The sequence below is a fragment of the Cetorhinus maximus genome, chromosome 5 (genome assembly GCF_964194155.1).
Source record: "Cetorhinus maximus chromosome 5, sCetMax3.hap1.1, whole genome shotgun sequence".
Classification (NCBI taxonomy): Eukaryota; Metazoa; Chordata; class Chondrichthyes; order Lamniformes; family Cetorhinidae; genus Cetorhinus; species Cetorhinus maximus.
Window position 1 is genome coordinate 50,118,218 of NC_135883.1, and position 18,915 is coordinate 50,137,132.

Here is an 18,915-nt window from a genome sequence, read left to right on the forward strand (position 1 = left end):
TGGTTCAGACATGGACAAAAGAGCTGAACTCCTGAAGTGAGGTGAGAGTGACTGCCCTTGACATCAAGGCAGCATTTGACTGAATGTGGCATCAAGGAGCTCTAGCTAAAATTAAATTGATGGGAATCGGATAAAACTCTCCGATGGTTGGAGTTGGTTGGCATAAAGGAAGATGGTTGTGATTGTTGGAGTTCAGTCATCCCAGCTCCAGAACATCACTGCAGGAGTTCCTCATGGTAGTGCCCTTGGCCCAACCATCTTCAGCTGCTTCATTAATGACCATCATAAGGTCAGAAGTGGGGATGTTCACTGATGATTGCACAATGTTCAGCACCATTTGCGACTCCTCAGATACTGAAGCAGTCCATGTCGAAATGCAACAAGACCTGGACAATATCCAGGCTTGGGCTGACAAATGGCAAGTAACATTCACGCCACACAAGTGTCAGGCAATGACCATACCCAACAAGAGAATCCAACCATTGCCTCTTGATGTTCAATGGCATTCTCATCACTGAATCCCCCAATATCAACATGCTGGAGGTTACCATTGACCAGAAACTGAACTGTAGCCATATAAATACTATGGCTACAAGGGCAGGGCAGGGGTTAGGAATCATGTGACGAGTAACTCACCTCCTGACTCCCCAAAGCCTGTCCACCATCTGCAAGGCACAAGTCAGGAGTGGATGGAGCACTCCCCATTTACCGGATGAGTGCAGTTCTAACAACACTCAAGAAGCTCGACACTGTCCAGGACAAAGCAGCCCGCTTGATTGGCACCACATCCACAAACATACACTCACTCCACCACTGATGCACAGTAGCAGCAGTGTGTACCATCTACAAGATGCACTGCAGGAATTAACCAAGGCTCCTTTGACAGCACCTTCCAAACCCACGACCACTATCACCCAGAAGGACAAGGGCAGCAGATGGATTGAAATACCATCACCTGGAAGTTCCCCTCCAAGTCACTCACCATCCTGACTTGGAAATATATCGCTGTTTCTTCACTGTCGCTGGGTCAAAATCCTGGAACTCCCTCCCTAACAGCACTCTGGGTGTACCTACACCACATGGACTGCAGCGGTTCAAGAAGGCAGCTCACCACCACCTTCTCAAGGGCAATTAGGTATGGGCAATAAATGCTGGCCCAGCCAGGGAAGCCCACATCCTATTAATGAATTTTTAAAAATTGTCAAACTCCTTTTATATTTATTTACACTTTAACCTTTAACTACCTTCAGCAACCCTCTCTGTTACTTCATCAAAGAATTTGATTAAGTTAGTCAAACACTCTTTGCATTTAACCAACCCATGATGACTTCCATTTACTTGGCTTAGCTTGGCAGTTTATCACTCTCCCATTTTTTGTACATGGATGCAACGTTTCCTGTTCTCTGGTACCACTCCCATGTCCGAGGAAGTAATGTTCAGGTTGGGTGGCAGGGACTTGTTCATGGGAGGATTGAAGTGAGGGTTCACTGACGTAAATGTGTTGAAACTTGATTCTAATTTAGAAGCAAATAGCAAAAGTTTTCACATTTTTATTGTATCTTTTTTTAATAGGAATTTCTTAAAACTAAAAAAGCAAAGAATAACTATCTCCAGGTTTATGAAATTATGCTGGACTTTTTTGGAATGAAACTCGAGGACAAGAACACTGGGAGAGTGGCCCGAGCTTCGAACTGGAAAGAACGATTTCAACACTTGAATGAGTAAGTATGTGAGGACCTTAATGACCCCTCTGTGGAGGCTGCACAAACCTCATTGAATGTCACATAGATATCTAGCAGAAATTATAGATGTAATAGGATGTAATCAGTGAAAAGGCAGGGAAAGGAGGTTGGGGAAGGGGAAATTAATAAAAGAGGATATCTGTAATTGGGTAGAAGAGCAGAATGATTAAATAACAAAAAGAATGATGGTAAAGAAAGAAGATGCTAACTCTTCGATTGGCAAGCTGGAACATAGGGACATATGCACAGGATTGTCAGATGACTTGCAAGTGGTGTTTTATGCACAAAAGGCAGCTGTGATTAACATGTAACTTGATAGGTTGAACATGGATATAGCTTCCCCACAAGAGGCCAGGCTCACTGAGAGTGGATCACTGAAAGGAAAACATGACACGTTCATCTGGCAGGGGAAGAAGTTCAGAGGAATCACAGGAGCAGGGTGTAGGCCTCGCTGTAAGGAACTCACTACTCTCTTGTCAGAACATGTTTATTTACTGGAGAATTTCAACATGAGCGGGCGCAGACCATGAGACACGGTCCACCTGTCTTGGACATCATGGTCTCGGACAGAGACTACTTGAGCTTTGTTGCTATCATGAGCTTTGTGTAACTAACACCTTTCAGAACAAGCCATGCCACAAGGCATTCTGGGAACATCCAAGATCAGGGTATTGGCACCAGTTGGATCTGATCATCACCAGACATGACTCTGAACAGTATTCTCAACACACACCTACCAAAGCGCTGACTGTGATACAGATCACTCCTTGGTGTACACTAGGGTTAGGATGCAACCCTTGATGTTTTTTAATTTAAAGCAGAAATGCTTCCTTCAATGTCAGCCATACTGCCAACCCAAGATGAAAACCAACAGTTCCTTGACTCGATGGAACAGGCACAGAGTGCAGAAGTGAAATGAAACATACTTTGAGACACCACCTACAACACCGCACTCTTCAACAAATGGGAAGGAAGAGCAGGAAAATGCTGACTGGTTCGAGGCTAACATGACTGTGATGGAACCTGTCGTTGAAGCCAAGGGGTCCACTCTCATTAATTACAAGAGAGACTTGAGTGAGAAGACTCTGAATGCACTAAAGAGCTGTTCAAAGTCCAACAGACTGCTAGAGTCTACTGCTTACAACTCTGCCAGAATATCCAGATGTCCTTCGACGCTGGGACTGCTAGGGGTATGTATGAAGGGATCAAAAAGCAAACTAGTCCATCAGCAAAGAAAATGGCTCCATTGAAAACAAAGGCAGCATTAAAGTAAAATGCTGCAAATGCTGGAAAAACTCAGCAGGTTTGGCAGCATCTGTGGATAGAGAAACAGAGTTAACATTTCAAGTCCATATGACTCTCCAGAGCTAAAGAGAAGTAGAAATGTGATGGATTTTATACTGTTTAAGAGGGGCTGGAGCATTCCTTTTTCCAGGCCTACTCAGGCCCCCTCCCACAACTACTTTTTTCGTTACATCGATGACTGTATCACTGCCACTTAATGCTCTCATTTGGACCTGGAAAAACTTATCTATCTTTTTTTTATGCTTCCAATTTCCACCCCTCCTATCACTTTCTTTCCCTTCCTTAACCTCTCTGTCTCCATTTCTGGTGATAGACTGTCCACCAGTATTTATTACAAGCCCACCGACTCCCACAGCTACCTCGACTACAGCTCCTCACACCCTGCTTCCTGTAAGGACTCCATCCCATTCTCTCCGTTCCTTTGCCCTCCGTCGCATCTGTTCCGATGATGCCTCTTTCCAAAACGGTGCCTCTGACATATCATCCTTCTTCCTTAACCGAGGCTTCCCACCTACTGTGGTTGACAGGGCCCTCAATCGTGTCTGACCCATTTCCCACACTTCTGCCCTCACCTCTTCCCTTCCCTCCCAGAACCATGATCGGGTCCCCCTTGTCCTCACTTTTCACCCGCCAGCCTCCACATTCAAAGGATCATCCTCCGCCAACTCCAACATGATGCAGCATCAAACAAATCTTCCCCCCACCACCCCACCGGTCAGCATTCCATAGGGGCCATTACCTCCAGGACACCCTGGTCTACTCCTCCATCACTCCCAACACCTCACCCCTTCCCACGGCACCTTCCTATGCAATCGCAGAAGGTGCAATACCTGCCCCTTTACCTCCTCCCTCCTCACTGCCCAAGGGCCCAAACACTCCTTTCAGGTGAAGCAACACTTCACTTGCACCTCCTTCAATTTGTTCCACTGTATTCATTGTTCCCAATGTCTCCTCTACATTGGAGAGACCAAACACAGACTGGGTGACTGCTTTGCAGAACAGCTTTGGTCTGTCCGCAATCATGTCCCAGATCTTCCTGTCGCTTGCCATTTCAACACACCACTCTGTTCTCATGCCCACATGTCCGTCCTTGGCCTGCTGCAATGTTCCAGTGAAGCTCAACGTAAACTGGAGGAACAGCACCTCATCTTCCGATTAGGCACTTTACAGCCGTCTGGACTTAACACTGAGCTCAACAACTTCAGATCATGAACTCTCTCCTCCATCTTTATCCTTTTCGTAATGCAATTGCTTTTTTGTTTTTTTTTTAATTTTACTTTTTCTTTTCTTTTTCTTATTCAGTTATTTTTATTTCTTTTTTAAAAATCCTTTTTCCCCCAACCCTCCCCCCCTCCAAACCCCCTCCCCCGAACCACTGCAGGGCCACCTGTCACTAGTTTCTATGTTGTGCTTTCATAGAGCGCTGACCCTTGTTCTACCATTAACACATTCTGCTATCTTATCTTTATGCTACTATCAACACCATCTTTAATCTTTAACACTCCCTTTATCTTGTGCCCATGACATCTTTGTCAATCTCTGCTTAGCTCCCACCTATCCCTGGCCTTCTATCTTTCTCCACCTGCTCCATCCCCTCTTAAACGGTATAAAATCCATCACATTTCTACTTCTCTTTAACTTAGAAGAGTCATACAGACTCAAAACATTAACTCTGTTTCTCTCTCCACAGATGCTGCCAGACCTGCTGAGTTTTTCCAGCATTTTTTTTTTATTTTTAAGTAAATGCATTTAAAATTCCAGCAGCTGCCATGTTGGAATTCGAACCTGTGTCTCATTAGTCCAGGTCTCTGGATTACTAATTCAGTGACATTATCACTCTGCCACCATACCCATGCCATCTGGGAGGAGATGGACCAATAAACAATGAGAACAGTGGATTCTGCGATGTAGAGAGGTGTGAGAGGCTGGCTGTGCCTCGTGGAGTAGCGTTCTTTACAAAATGGGGATTGAAAGAGCAGGCTATTTCTGTGCTGCAAGTTTGCCTTTTATTCAATGAATGAGTCAACAATGCAAAGCTTCTTGGGGAACTACAGTGGATTGTTGGCAAACACTTGAGCTTGGAATATGTTTATTTAAACCAAAACTATCATGAACCACAACTTGCAAAAATTTTCTTTTAGAACTGCATGGAATTTACAGAAATGGGCCATTCATCCCAAGCGGTCTGGGCTGGTGTTTATGTCTCACATCAACCTGCATCCATCCATAAAGGACTAGATAATTTGTTGCATATTGTGGAGAACAGTAGCATATGGATTCTTTTGCTACCCAGAGATGTAAATGTTTGTGGCAGTCAAGTGTGACTGCAATCTCTGTAGAGGGTGAGAGGGAAAGTGGAGAGAGCTGGACAGAGTGAAAGTTTGAGACGGGTGCACTGAGTCAGGGGAGACTTGCAGAAAGAGAGGGAGTAAAGAGTCCGAGTTATATAGACATTGACACCACAGAAGAAAGTATCTGAGACACAAAGACTGGAAATCAAGGGGGACATGGGAAATAAAAATTGGAGAGTGAACGTCAGTAAAGCAATGTGAGCTCAGCCTACAAAGAGAGAACTTTACAATTTTCATAGCCTGAGGGTGTCTCGAAGCACTTTTGAAATGTAGTCACGACGTGAATGTTGGCAAATGTGATCGTCAACTTGGCAATGTCCTCAAAAAGAAGCAAACAATGAGATAAATAACCAAATCCTCTTTTTGTTAAATGTTGGAAGTTGGCCAGGACACTGAGTGGATTTGTCTACTCTTCTTCAAACGTGTCCCATGGATATTTTTCTTCCCTTCTTAAAAGCCAGCCTGGGTAGAATAGTTTTATGTCTCATTGACAAGGCAGTAGCTCTGACAGAGCAGCACTCCCTCAGCACTGCATACCAGTGTTAGCTGTGATTATTGGCTCAAGTCTCTGGAATGGGGCCTGGGTCGACACCTTGAGCCCAAAGGTGAGGGGAACGTTACCACTGAGCCAGCATTTGTTTGGAAAACAATGCTGATTCACTAATACACTGATTACAGTTTCTATGCAGTTGGGTATGTGATGCTTATTAATTTACATCTTGTCCTTTTTTTTTAAGGTCTCAGCACAATTATCTAAGAATCACCCGCATTTTAAAAAGTCTAGGAGAGTTTAAGTTTGAGAGCTTCCAGATTCACCTGGTGCGCTTGCTGCTGCATGAGGCTTTAGTTGAGGAGACTCTGCCCAACATGTTGCACAGTGCTTTGGAATACTTTGTTTACACAATTAAATCCAGGAAGGAGAGAAGGAGGCTCCTGCGCTTTGCCAGGCTCCATTATAAGCCAGCAGAAAACTTTGTCTGGGGACCTCTGAGGAAGGAAGCACCAGGAGGTAGAACCCTCATTGCCAAGTCATCCTCTCTATCAGAGAAGCGGCCATTTGTTCAAGAGAAGAGCAGACGCAACACCGTGAGTGATGGCTCAAGAAGCAGTGTGGCAGCTGCAGTTGGGAGAGAGTCGGCCTCCTGTTCTGAGACCGGGCGTGGGACAGGCAAACAGCAGAAAGATCAAAATAGCAGTGACACAGCAGAAGCTGAGAACGCAAAGAATAAAAGAAGCATCAAAGGGAAGAGTGACAATCAGGTGGCAAAGTCTTTGACAGAATCCGAGGACACTGGCAATTCCCAGAGCCTGGCTGAGAATATAGAGGACGCTGATCCAATAGAGACAGAGAATTAAGTGTTGTACAAGGACCATTTACTTTAAAACAATTGTGATCAAGTCCATAGTCCAACCATGCCTCGGCACTGGTGGGTCAATGCCGGTCTCGAGGCAGAGCTCTCTGACTGACCTTTTTCTTGGATGCTCTTTGCTCCTCAATGTTGTGCCCATGTATGGGCTAATGATTGTATTTTTTTATGCATTAAAGAGGTTGTATGTTTACATGACTTGAGACCAAGTTGGACAGTTTGCCTGTGTGGACACTGAGTACTACAAAGCGTGTATCGGGCATTCCTTGAACTTTACAAACTGCTCTCTTCCTGTTTTGAGACAAAGTGTAATGAGGCATATTTGAGTGAAAATAAGGTGCAAACCATGAGGTTTAATAATGATTAATGTGACCTTTATGTGAAAGGCATTTATGTGAAAGTTCACCTTTGGCAGGACATTGATGTAAATGCTTAATGCTGTTATAGACCCAGCTCATATAATCTGATCGTTTTATCAGTTTATTATGCTTGATGTGAATTAATCAGCTTGACATTTCATGGAGATAGGAGGTTTGGTAGTGATTTATATGGGGTTGTTGGTAGTGATTTATATAGAGTTGCCAACTCTGCATGTATTCCTGGAGATTTTATCATTTGAGCCCACACTTTTCGACTACACCCCAGCTGGCCAGGCTCCCTTTGTTCCCCCATGCCCAAATATTTTTATAATTAAGTGTTCATGGCAAATTTTTAAAAAAGCTCTGGTTCTTCCCTCAGGCAGCAGTGTTTTAGAGATTAATGTTTAGTTCAGGGAGGCTCCAGACTATTCCTGGAGGGTTGGCAACCTGAAATTTATACAACTTAAGATGTGTAGGCCAAACACTTAGATATTTGCCTTTCAGGCACAATTACCTGTAAATCACATCAATGTACTTAGCCTGTCACAGGTCTGTGCCGACATAGCGGTTTCAGTGTAAGGTAAACCTGCGGGTGACAGAGTCTGCTAGCTCTTTGGGTTTCCAGATTATGGATTTCTGATCACAATAATTTTTATTTTTTTTGGTGCCTGGTTCTCTCGGAATGGAAGACAAATTAATCTGATCAATCTAGTAAAGTTATGATTCAAAATGTTAACTACATGGTGCATTCAACACAGCTTTTGTGGATCAGTGAGAGTCTGGAATTGTTCCCCTTAGAGCAGAATAGATTAAGGAGAGATTTGATAGAGGTGTTCACAATCACAAGTCACTGGTCTTTCTAGCTGTGTATCTGACCTCAATTACATTTGGCATTAATTAAAGCTGGAATGGACTATTAGAGGGTTGGCAGCATTGGCTCAAAGTTACACCAGAAAACCAATGCCTAAATTCTCATTTTCATTTTTCAGTTTACATTGGATTTTAAGAAGAATACATTGCTCAAATTACAAAAATAACAAGTAGTGAATGAATGACAATTTATATAAATTTTAAAGGATGTGACTGTTGGTCTTTTAAACCCTGTAACAATTTGAATCTCTGTTTTGAGTAATTTTGTGGGGACTGTGTTAAGTGAGTGCTAGTGCCAAGTTACATGTCAATATGAGGTGACCTTTTAGTATATCGGGTATATATGAACTGGTCTGATTAAAATGTACAAGCAATTTAGTTTACACATTGTTAGCTCTTTCTGCTGTTTATTTGTAGTTTAATTGTTTTATTGTGGCGGTTGTAATGGTGGAGTTTGAATATGTCCTTAAACTTGGGGCAGGCACTGACTTTCTTCAATGAGAAGTGATTGTGGATTACATCACCTCTGTCCATAAGAAAGAAATACTTGCATTTATCTAGCGCCTTTCACAATCTTAGGACTTCACAGCCAATGAAATAATTTTGAAGTGTGTCATTGCTGTAATGTAGGGAACACAGCAGCCAATTTGCACATAGCAAGCTCCTACAAACAGCAATGTTATAACAACCAGATCATTATTTCAATGATGTTGGTTGAAGGTTAAATATTGGACTAGACAGCTTGGAGGACTCTAGAAATTCTCAGGTCTGACAGCACCTGTGAAGAGAGAAACAGTTAGTTTTTCAGGCTGATGACTACAACTATCTCTATTGGCCGGAAACATTGGCCCAGATCTTCTGGTCACCGGATGGTTAGACCTCAGCAGTACCCCAGAAGATATGCTGGGATTTTCCTCGGAAGTCCCCATGCAAGGACTCAACAGGAATTACCCAGAAGTTTCAACTTCCGATGGTCAATTCCCCTGTGTCTGGAATCCTGGAGACTTCGGATGGTTCCAATTTATTTACCGGAATAGTTACCCAGGAAAGGTTAGAAGCCCTAACTCTGAGGTAACTATACTACTGACCCCCCTGACTACCCCTCCACCCTTCAGTACCTCCCCACTCCCAACTCCCACCCAAATAAACCCCCCACCCCCGACTACACCCCCAACCCCCACCACCTGACCCATTCTAACTCCTCACCCACTTAACTACCACCTTACCCCCTCAGCCACCTGCCACCCTACTGCCTCACGCACTTACCTTACACACTTACCTTCTCTCCTAGCTTGTCAAAGTGGCTGGGACATTTAAACTTACCAGAGTATGGCAGCTGGGCTGTGAAAAGAGTGTGTGGCTTGGTTTCCCCCTGACACTCCTACGTTACAAGGGATGGACTCTGAGAGCAGGTAAGCTCCACATTTCTCGGCAGCTCCGGCTCAGAAGTCCAGGCGGGAAATGTGGAGCTCCCAGTGTAGGGTAAATAAGTAGGAGCAGAATGGCAATCCGACGGTGATTGCCACTCCACAGAAGATTCAGCCCATTAACTCTGTTTCTCTCTCTCTGCACAGATGCTTCCAGAGCTACTGAGTATTTCCAACATTTTTTTGTTTCTGTTTCAATTTCCAGCATCCATAATACTTTACTCTTGCACTGGGTTTACCTACCCTGCTCTTCAAAAAGTGCCATTTATGTACGCCCAAGAGGGCAGTCGTGGACTGGGGCCTTGCTTTAACATTGCAATGGAAAAACAGCACCTCTGACAGTGCAGCACTGCCTCTGTACTACACTAGAGTGTCGGCCTAGATTATATACTCAAGGCTGTGGTTTGAGATTCCGACCAGTGATCTTCTGTGTCTGAGGGGTGAGTGTTAATCACTGAGCCACAGCTGTCTGAAGACGCTGATGAAGGGGGGTGGGGAGGTACTTTCCAGAAGGAACTGCTTAGGAATTTGCCAGTCTCTGTCCAACATCTGCAACCTTGTTAATTGTTACTTTGAATTCAGTGCAAATAGTTTGTTAATACTAAGACTGTACCATGTGTGTGCTAACAGAAGCAGCCAGCAACTGGATTTGTAAAGCTGAAAGAATTTATAGTTTTGATTCATTAAGTGTGTGACAGTGTAATCCCAGAATTTAACACAAGCATTGTAAATTTGTCACATCATATTGCTTGTTATTTTGAAAATAAAACTTTTTAAAAAAGGCACCATGTCCTCTCCAGTATTGATTTATTCTGTGGAAAAGTCTTTGCAGTATTCTCGCGATTGAAATAGCTCAGTTTGGATTTAAATCTCGGGATATCAAGAATACAAATCAACCTGCAAACATACTCCCATTCCCTCATAGATACTTTTTAAAAAGCAGTAAAGCCTGTGAAAAAGGATTTGGAATTTGCAGCAGCTGTAGCAATGAGAGAGATTCAGGAGTTTGGTGAGAAATGGCAGCAGAATTATCTCTATTATGTCACAGGTGTCTATTTTGATTTCTCACAAGATGTGGCTTGCAGCTATTCCAAAAATAGGAATCGGGTGTCTAGTTCATGGGGTGTTTTAAACCTAAATCAAACTTTCCCTGTTTGTTAGTCATAATGGAGATTTAGCTTGCAGTTTCTGGATATGACACAGAGTGGGTTGATCTGTGCTGTTTGGGCCCTGATCTTTCCTTTGTGAACTTTAAAGTTTGCTGGGAAAAGTAATTAGAATGTACCACAGTGAGCAGAATGGTAAATCGGGGAACTCCTCAGCAGTGACGACTGACTCACCCCATCAGCATCAGTGACATAATTATACACCCGTTATACACAACGCCTGGGCAATCCCCACCCTCACCCAACACTAATTAAAGTTGTACTGTAAAAGCAAAGGGTCTTCCTGCAAGCTTTAAGATAAGTGGATGGAAGGTTGTTAAGATGCTAATGAATGAGCCAGTCTTGATGATGTTTCCTCATAGATAAAATAAACATTCACTGGCGAACTATGTTAGTGGATAAATGCTTCCATGCCTATTGGGAAGTGTAGTAATTGGATTACAAAACAAAAACAAAAATACCTGGAAAAACTCAGAAGGTCTGGCAGCATCTGTGGAGAGGAGCACAGTTAACGTTTCGAATCCGCATGACTCTTCAACAGAGTAATTGGATTAGTTGTCCCTCCCTCCTGTTGATCAACCATGGGTCAGCAAGATGGGAGAGGCTTCTGGTGGAGAGATGGCAACAAGCGGGTAAGCATTGTAACATGTGTCCTCAATAAAAGTTGTTTATCTGCTCTAAACCCACTCCTCCCTCAAATTACTCCAGTTGGCGATGAGGATAAAGCTGACTAATGCTGCATTCTTTGCCCTGGTTGCTGTGAGTAACACAAAGTTGAGAAATACTTACCAATCATGCGGTTTTTCGGGAGGATTGATCTGTACGATGCAGATGTAGAGGATTGGAGTCAGTATGTCGAGAGACTCGGTTTCTATTTCATTGTGAATGAAAGTACTGATGAAGATAAGCGTAGAGCTATCCTGCTGAGTGTGTGTGGAAGGAAAAGGTATAATCTTATCAGAAACCTGACTGCCCCGAAAGCACTAAGTCGTACAATGAGTTAGTGGAGCTTGTGAAGTTGCATTTTCAGCCAAAACCGTCTGTAATTATGCAGCATTTCAAATTCAACAAGAGTGTTCATGCTTCAGGGGAATCTATTGCTACCTTTGTGGTGAACCTAAAGCAGCTGACTGAGTACGGAGTGCGGGGATGTTTTGAATGATATGCTGCGTGACAGACTTGCATGTGGGGTGAATGACAATGTGAATGACAATGAGCACCATTTGCTTGCTGAATCAGATTTTGATTTCAAATGCGCTCTGGAACTTTCTCTCACTATGGAGATTGCCGCAAAAGACTCAGGATTTGCAGCACATGGATAATGGGGCAGTGCACCATGTTAGTTAGAAGCCTGCCACTCAGCATAGCGCTAAGAGTGGCACAGCAGATTTTCAGCGTGATTCCCTGTCTACCAAATGAGTCAGGAAGACTAATTGCAATGCATCAGCTGACAAGGTATGCATTTGCTATAGATGTGACAGGAATCATGGATTAGACGTACACAGATTTAGAGAGGCGGAGTGTAACTATTGCCACAAGAAAGGACACCTGGCTAGGCAGTGCAGAACAAGAATAAGCAGCAAAGCAAAGAATGAATCCGATTGAGTCACTGCAGAAGCTGATGCTGCTGATGTATACTCTCTGTATTGTGTGACTACTGTTAAATCTGAACCCATTACAGTGACAGTGCAAGTGAATGGCAAGCAACTGCAGATGGAGGTGGATACGGGTGCTTCAACTACTGTTGTTGGGGAGCACACATTCATTACCTCAGTGAAAGGAGTCAGCCATTGACTTTGGAGCGCATGACTGCCAAACTGAGAACTACACTGGATTCATGTCAAAGGCATCACTGCTGTTCCAGTCTGCTACAAACAGCAGACAACCCAGCTTCCCGTGATGGTTCTAGACGGGGAGAGGCCCAATCTTTTGGGCTGAGATTGGCTGCAGAAAATAAAAGTTGACTGATCAGAAACATTCCATTTGAAGTCCAATTGAATTCCAGAGCTCTTGAAGAAATATGACACAGTTTTACAAGCTGAATTGGGAAAACTGAAGGGCATGCAAGCTAAAATACATGTCAATCCCCAGACAACACCACGTTTCTTCAAGGCCAGACCCATGCTTTACTCACAAAGAAAAAGTGGAAGCAGAGTTGTGCAGGTTGGAAAACCTGGGAATAATTCAGCCTATCCAGTTTTCTAGAGTGGGCCACACGCATAGTCCCAGTTCTCAAGCCAGACCAGACTATACGTATATGCAGTGACTACAAACTGACAGTCAACAGAGCAGCAAAGTTAGACAAATACCCCATTCCTAGAATTGATGATTTGTATGCCAAGTTAGCAGGAGGCAAGTCACACTCAAAACTAGACATGAGTCATGCCTATCAACAATTGGAATTGGATAGCACATCGAGAGAATACGCGACAATTAAGACCCACAAAGGCCTCACCAGTACACCCGATTACTTTTTAGTGTTTTATCAGCATGCGCTATTTTTCAGCGAAGCATGGAGAGTCTCCTGCAGGGACTTCCATGTGTGTTGAATACAGAACCACCCAGTTCCAGTGATGCATCCTTTTGTGCAGCTCAAGACCCCATAGTTCCTGTTCCAGAACCTCCCTGAGAAGGGCTATGTCACTATCCGTTCCCACAGAGCACCTCAGAGACTTAACTGGTATTCATAGCCTAGAGGTGATTGCCAAGGACACTAAGGGACAGAATAATCCCCTAGTGATCACTTGGACTTTGGGCAGCCTACTGTTTTTTGTTTACAAGGGAAGTCAAAGACAAGAGACATTACAAATGTTTTGTTGGTTTTCAGACTTTGGTTGTAGTAAACATATAAGGAACTTAAAGGGGGAGGAAACATAGTAATTGGATTAGTTGTCCCTCCCTCCTGTCAATCAACCATGGGTCGGCATGATGGGAGGGGCTTCTGGTAGAGAGATGGCGACAAGCATGTAAGCATCGTAACATGTGTCCTCAGTAAAAGTTATGTTTATCTACACTAAACCTGTTCCTCTCTCAAGTTATTATGATAAGGAAGGCTTTAAATCAGTAAGGTAAAATATTTTTCAAGAATGATTATATAACACAAGATCTACTTCCAGAAGATGGTTGTAGGATGCCTATAGGAAAACTATTACAGTGACACTATTACGGTAACACAATTACAATAACTGGCATTAGCAACACTACTGCAGTGACACTATTATAATAGCATTCTTACAATAACTAACATTACAGCGACACTAGTTATTTCAATAGCATCTTGTAATATTGTCACTAACATTACAGTGGCCCAGTAACACTTGTGTTACTATTACAATAACACTATTACAATAACTAACATTATAGTGATACTATTACAGTAACACTACAATAACGCTATAACAGTAATATTACAATAACACTTAGAGTAACACTATTACAATAACTAAAATTGCAGTGACACTATTGCGGTGCCACTATTAGTTCTTGTAACAGTGTCACTAAAATTACAGTGACCCAGTAACACTTTTGACACTATTACACTAACTAACATTGCAGTGACACTATTACAGTAACATTATTACAATAACTAACATTACAGTGACCCAGTAACAGTGATACTATTACAGTACACTACAATAACACTAATAGTAACTAACATCACAGTAACACTATTAGAGTAACACTATTACAATAATTGGCATGAGTAACACTATTACAATAGCATTATTACAGTAACATTACAGGGACACTATTAGCGACACTATTACTAGACACTATTGCAATAACTAACTTTACAGTGACCCAGTAACACTTGTGACACGATACTGCAATAACACTATTACAATAACTAACATTAGTAACTCAGTAACATTACGGTGATGACGTCCTCATCACTGGACTGACCGAAGTTGAACATTCAGCTGACCTTGAGGAAGTGCTGAGAAGATTTATGGAAGCAGGTATGCGTTTGAAGTGAGAAAAATGCACATTTCGAGCATCGGAGGTAACCTACCTGGGTCACAAAGCGGACGTTATGGGGCTGCATCCTGTTGAAGACAAGGTCCAAGCGGTTAATATATTTGACTCTTCCACACAATACACAAACCACATTATTCCAATCACTTCAGGTTTTTAAGTGATATTTTGAACCCAGTCCAGGTGTCTGGATTTCTGCTGCTAGTATATCTTGTGCTGCTGAGCAACTAGCTAGCACATTTAATGGGGTGTCAGGTGTTATTGACCCTTCAGGGTCAGTTTGAGGTCAGAGTCCTTTCTGTGGTGGACTTTGATTTGGAAATTCTGCAGATACATTTGCCGTCTCTGCACTGTCCATGACTGAGGTAGATGCACCACTATTTTTACTCGAATCAGTTCCCTGTTCAATTGGAAAATAAATGGGCAAAGAGTCTTTACCCACAGGAACCATTCATGAACAACACACTGTCCACAGTACTTTAGTGAGTGAGGATCTCTATCGAGAATCATGGAAATGCGGACGCACTTTCCAGACTTCCGTTACACAACAGCTCCACAACCCGAAGTGAAGTCACTGCTTTCAATGTGAACCAGATAGACATGTTACCTGTTAAAGTGGATCAAATTCTACAAGAAAGCAGGGGGATGCTGTGCTCTCCAAAGTTTATCTGTACACACAGGTAAGTTGGTATGTACCTCAAGAAGTGAATACTGAGCTTAAACCTTAATACATGTTGGATTTGAGCTGACTCTGCAAGACAATTGTTTATGGGGAATCAGAGTTATTATTTTTCCAAAACTCTACACCTCAGTCACATGGGAATCGTCAAAAAGAAAGCATTAGCTCATCTACATGTATGGTGGCCAGACCTGGATAAAGACATCGAAGGCATGGTCAGTGATTGCCTTCCATGCCAAGAAATGAAATCTTCTCCTGCATCTGCTCCATTACATCCGTGGGCTTGTCCTGACCGCCCGTGGCAGAGACTTCATGTGGACTTTGCCGGATCACTTCTCGGACATACGTTCCTGATTGTGGTGGATTGTGGTGGATGTCCACACAAAGTGGCCTGACGTTCTTTCCATAAAATCGTCCACTTCAGCAAAGACCATTGATGCTCTCCGGAATGTGTTCACTACTTTTGGATTGCCGGGCAGATTGTGTCTGACAATGGCGCACAGTTCACATCATGTGAATTTCAAACATTCCTGAAAAACAATGGGATCAAGCAGATTCTCATCTCGCCTTACCATCCATCCTCAAATGGTGAAGCGGAGTGCTTTGTCCAGACGTTCAAAATGGCCATATTGAAGGGGAGGATGCAAACAGATTGGAAGTTGAAGCTGAAGAACTTTTTGATGATGTATCGTAACACTCCACATACCAACAACAGGCGCATCTCCTGCTGAGCTGATGTTTGGAAGATGGCTGCATACCAGAATGGATTTGCTGTGCCAGATTTGAAAGGAAAGATTGGTTCAAGGCAATTTGATCAGAAAAGGTCACGTGATACAAGTGAACCAGCTCGTGAGTTTAATCTGGATCAGTCTGCTTGGGTCCGAAATTATTGTGGAACACCAAAGTGACTCCTGGGAAGAAACATCAAGCGTTGAGGACCACTGACCTATGGAATCTGGAAGAGGCACACTGACCAGATTAGATAAGCCACATCCAAGGAACCAAATTTCAAAGGATCTCCAGTCACAGTGGAAGATTTCTGGGAAACATCTGCTCCAGTTGGTGAAACACAACTTCATTCAACTGATAAACCTGTAGCACCTGTAGCTGCAACTGTTGAACCTGAACAGAGACAGTGGAACAGCAGAACCTTCCATTTCTGAGCAAACAAACTGAGATACCTAAGCCAACACTCCTCTCTAGACCAAAGCAAATCTGCAAACTGTCTGACCAATTTGTCCCTGGCTAAAAGCGGAGGAGATGTGATGTTTGTGTTTAATGTTTATGCTTTTTTGTAAAAGGACATTTTAGTTAAAAAGAAGTGTTATATAAAAAACCTGGCAGTAGGATGTGCAAAGTCCCAGATGTATTGCCCTCTGGTGTAGAATAAGGAATAAAGGAACCTTCTATTTTTAACACAGGAAGTTGGAGTTCAGAAACAGTTCGCTGTGTGTGTATTCTTAATTGTTAAGAAGTGACAAAACACTTCCGAAGTGCAGAGTAGTTTTTAAATAGTGAGAGATTGGGAAGTGTTGATGTCCAAAGGGACCTGGATGTCCTTGTTCATGAGTCACTAAAAATTAGCATGTAGGTTCAGCAAACAATTAGGTTGGCCTTCATCGCAAGGGGATTTGCGTATAGGAGTAAAGATACCTTGTTGCAATTGTCTAGAGCCTTGCAGTTTTGGTCTCCTTATCTAAGGAAAGATACACTCGCCATAGAGGGAGTGCAATGAAGGTTCACCAGACTAGTCCCTGGGATGACGGGATTGTCTTATGAGGAGAGATTGAGAAGACTGGGCCTGTATTCTCTAGAGTTTAGAAGAATGAGAGGTGAGCTCAATGAAACTTACAAAATTCTTACAGGGTGTCACAGGGTAAATATGGATAAGATGTTTCCCCCGGCTGGTGAGTCTAAAAGGGCCATGCGTTTGACGTAGTCTACTTGGACTGCAGCAAGGCTTTTGATAAGGTGCCGCATGGGAGACTGATAACGAAGGTAAGAGCCCACGGGATCCAAGGCAATTTGGCAAATTGGATCCAGAATTGGCTGAGTGGCAGGAAGCAGAGGGTGATGGTTGAGGGGTGTTTTTGTGACTGGATGCCTGTGTCCCGTGGGGTTCCACAGGGATCGGTGTTGGGTCCCTTGCTGTTTGTGGTATATATAAACGATTTAGACTTCAATGTAGGAGGGTTGATTAGTATGTTCGCGGATGACACGAAAATTGTTGGGGTGGTAAATAGTGAGAAGAAGGTCCTTAGATTACAGGAGGATATAGACAGGCTGGTCATTTGGGCTGATCAGTGGCAAATGGAATTTAATCCATATAAGTGTGAGGTGATGCACTTGGGCAAGACAAACAAGGCACGGGAATACACGATGAATGGTAGAACCCTGGAAAGTACCGAGGATCAGGGGGAACTTGGTGTGCATGTCCACCGGTCCCTTAAGGTAGCGGGGTAGGTAGATAAGGTGGTTAAGAAGGCCTTTATACTTGCCTTTATTAGCCGAGGCATAGAATATAAGAGCAGGGAGGTTATGCTGGAACCGTATAAAACACTGGTTAGGCCACAGCTAGAGTATTGCGTGCAGTTCTGGAATCCGCATTATAGGAAGGATGTGATTGCACTAGAGAGAGTGCAGAGGAGACTTACCAGAATGTTGCCTGGGCTGAAGAGTTTTAGTTACGAGGAGAGATTGGATAGACTGGGGTTATTTTCCCTGGAGCAGAGGAGATTGAGGGGTGACATGATTGAGGTGTATAAAGTTATGAGGGGCATAGATAGGATAGACAGGAGGGAACTTTTCCCCTTGGTGGAGGGATCAATGACCAGGGGGCATAGATTTAAGGTAAAGGGCAGGAAGTTTAGAGGGGATGTGAGGAAGAATCTTTTGACCGAGAGGGTGGTGGGAATCTGGAACTCACTGCCTGAAAGGGTGGTAGAGGCAGAAACCCTCATAACATTTAAGAAGTATTTGGATGTGCACTTGTGATGCCATGGCATACAATCCTATGGGCCTAGTGCTGGAAAATAGGATTAGAATAGTTAGGTACTTGTTTGACCGGTGAAGACTCGATGTGCCAAAGGGCCTTTTTTTGTGCTGTAGAGCTCTATGACTCCATGACTATGACTATGACTAAAACAAGGGGACACAGTCTCAAGAATAAGGGACAGGCAATTTAAAACTGAGATGAAGAGGAATTTCTTCACTCGGAGGGTGGTGACTCTTTGGAATTCTCTACCCCAGAGGGCTGTGGAAGCTCAATCATTGAGCATGTTCAAGACAGAAATCGATAAATTTCTGGAGACTAATGACATCACGGAATATGGGGATAACATGGGAAAGTGGAGTTGAGGAAGATGATCACCCATGATCTCACTGAATGGTGGAGCAGGCTTGATGGTCCGAATGGCCCACTCCTGCTCCTATGTTCCTATGTCCCTCACAGAATCCAAACTGAGATTAAGTCCCACCTGCATTCCATGCAGTAAATGGTGAAGCTGTTACTTTCCCTGATTAGCTGCAGGCCTGACAAACTTTCATTTCCTTTGGTCTATTTTCTCAGTGAGTTGAAAACTTCACGAGATCCAAGTTATAACTGCCCACTTTCAGACCAAACATCCAAATAATTTAAACAAGAGAACCTCCCATCTCCCATACATTATCTCCAT

General features: G+C 43.3%; 1 protein-coding gene across 1 annotated transcript in view; it reads left to right on the top strand.

The window, feature by feature from the left end:
• ogfrl1 (opioid growth factor receptor-like 1) overlaps positions 1–10,225 on the top strand; it is a 66,007-nt gene extending 55,782 nt beyond the window's left edge. Inside the window, exons 6-7 of the mRNA XM_078541860.1 lie at positions 1,573–1,721; positions 6,136–10,225. Coding sequence (XP_078397986.1) covers positions 1,573–1,721; positions 6,136–6,754 — 768 coding nt within the window. The 3' untranslated portion in view covers positions 6,755–10,225. The remainder of the gene's footprint in view (positions 1–1,572; positions 1,722–6,135) is intronic.
• Positions 10,226–18,915: the final 8,690 nt, after the last annotated feature.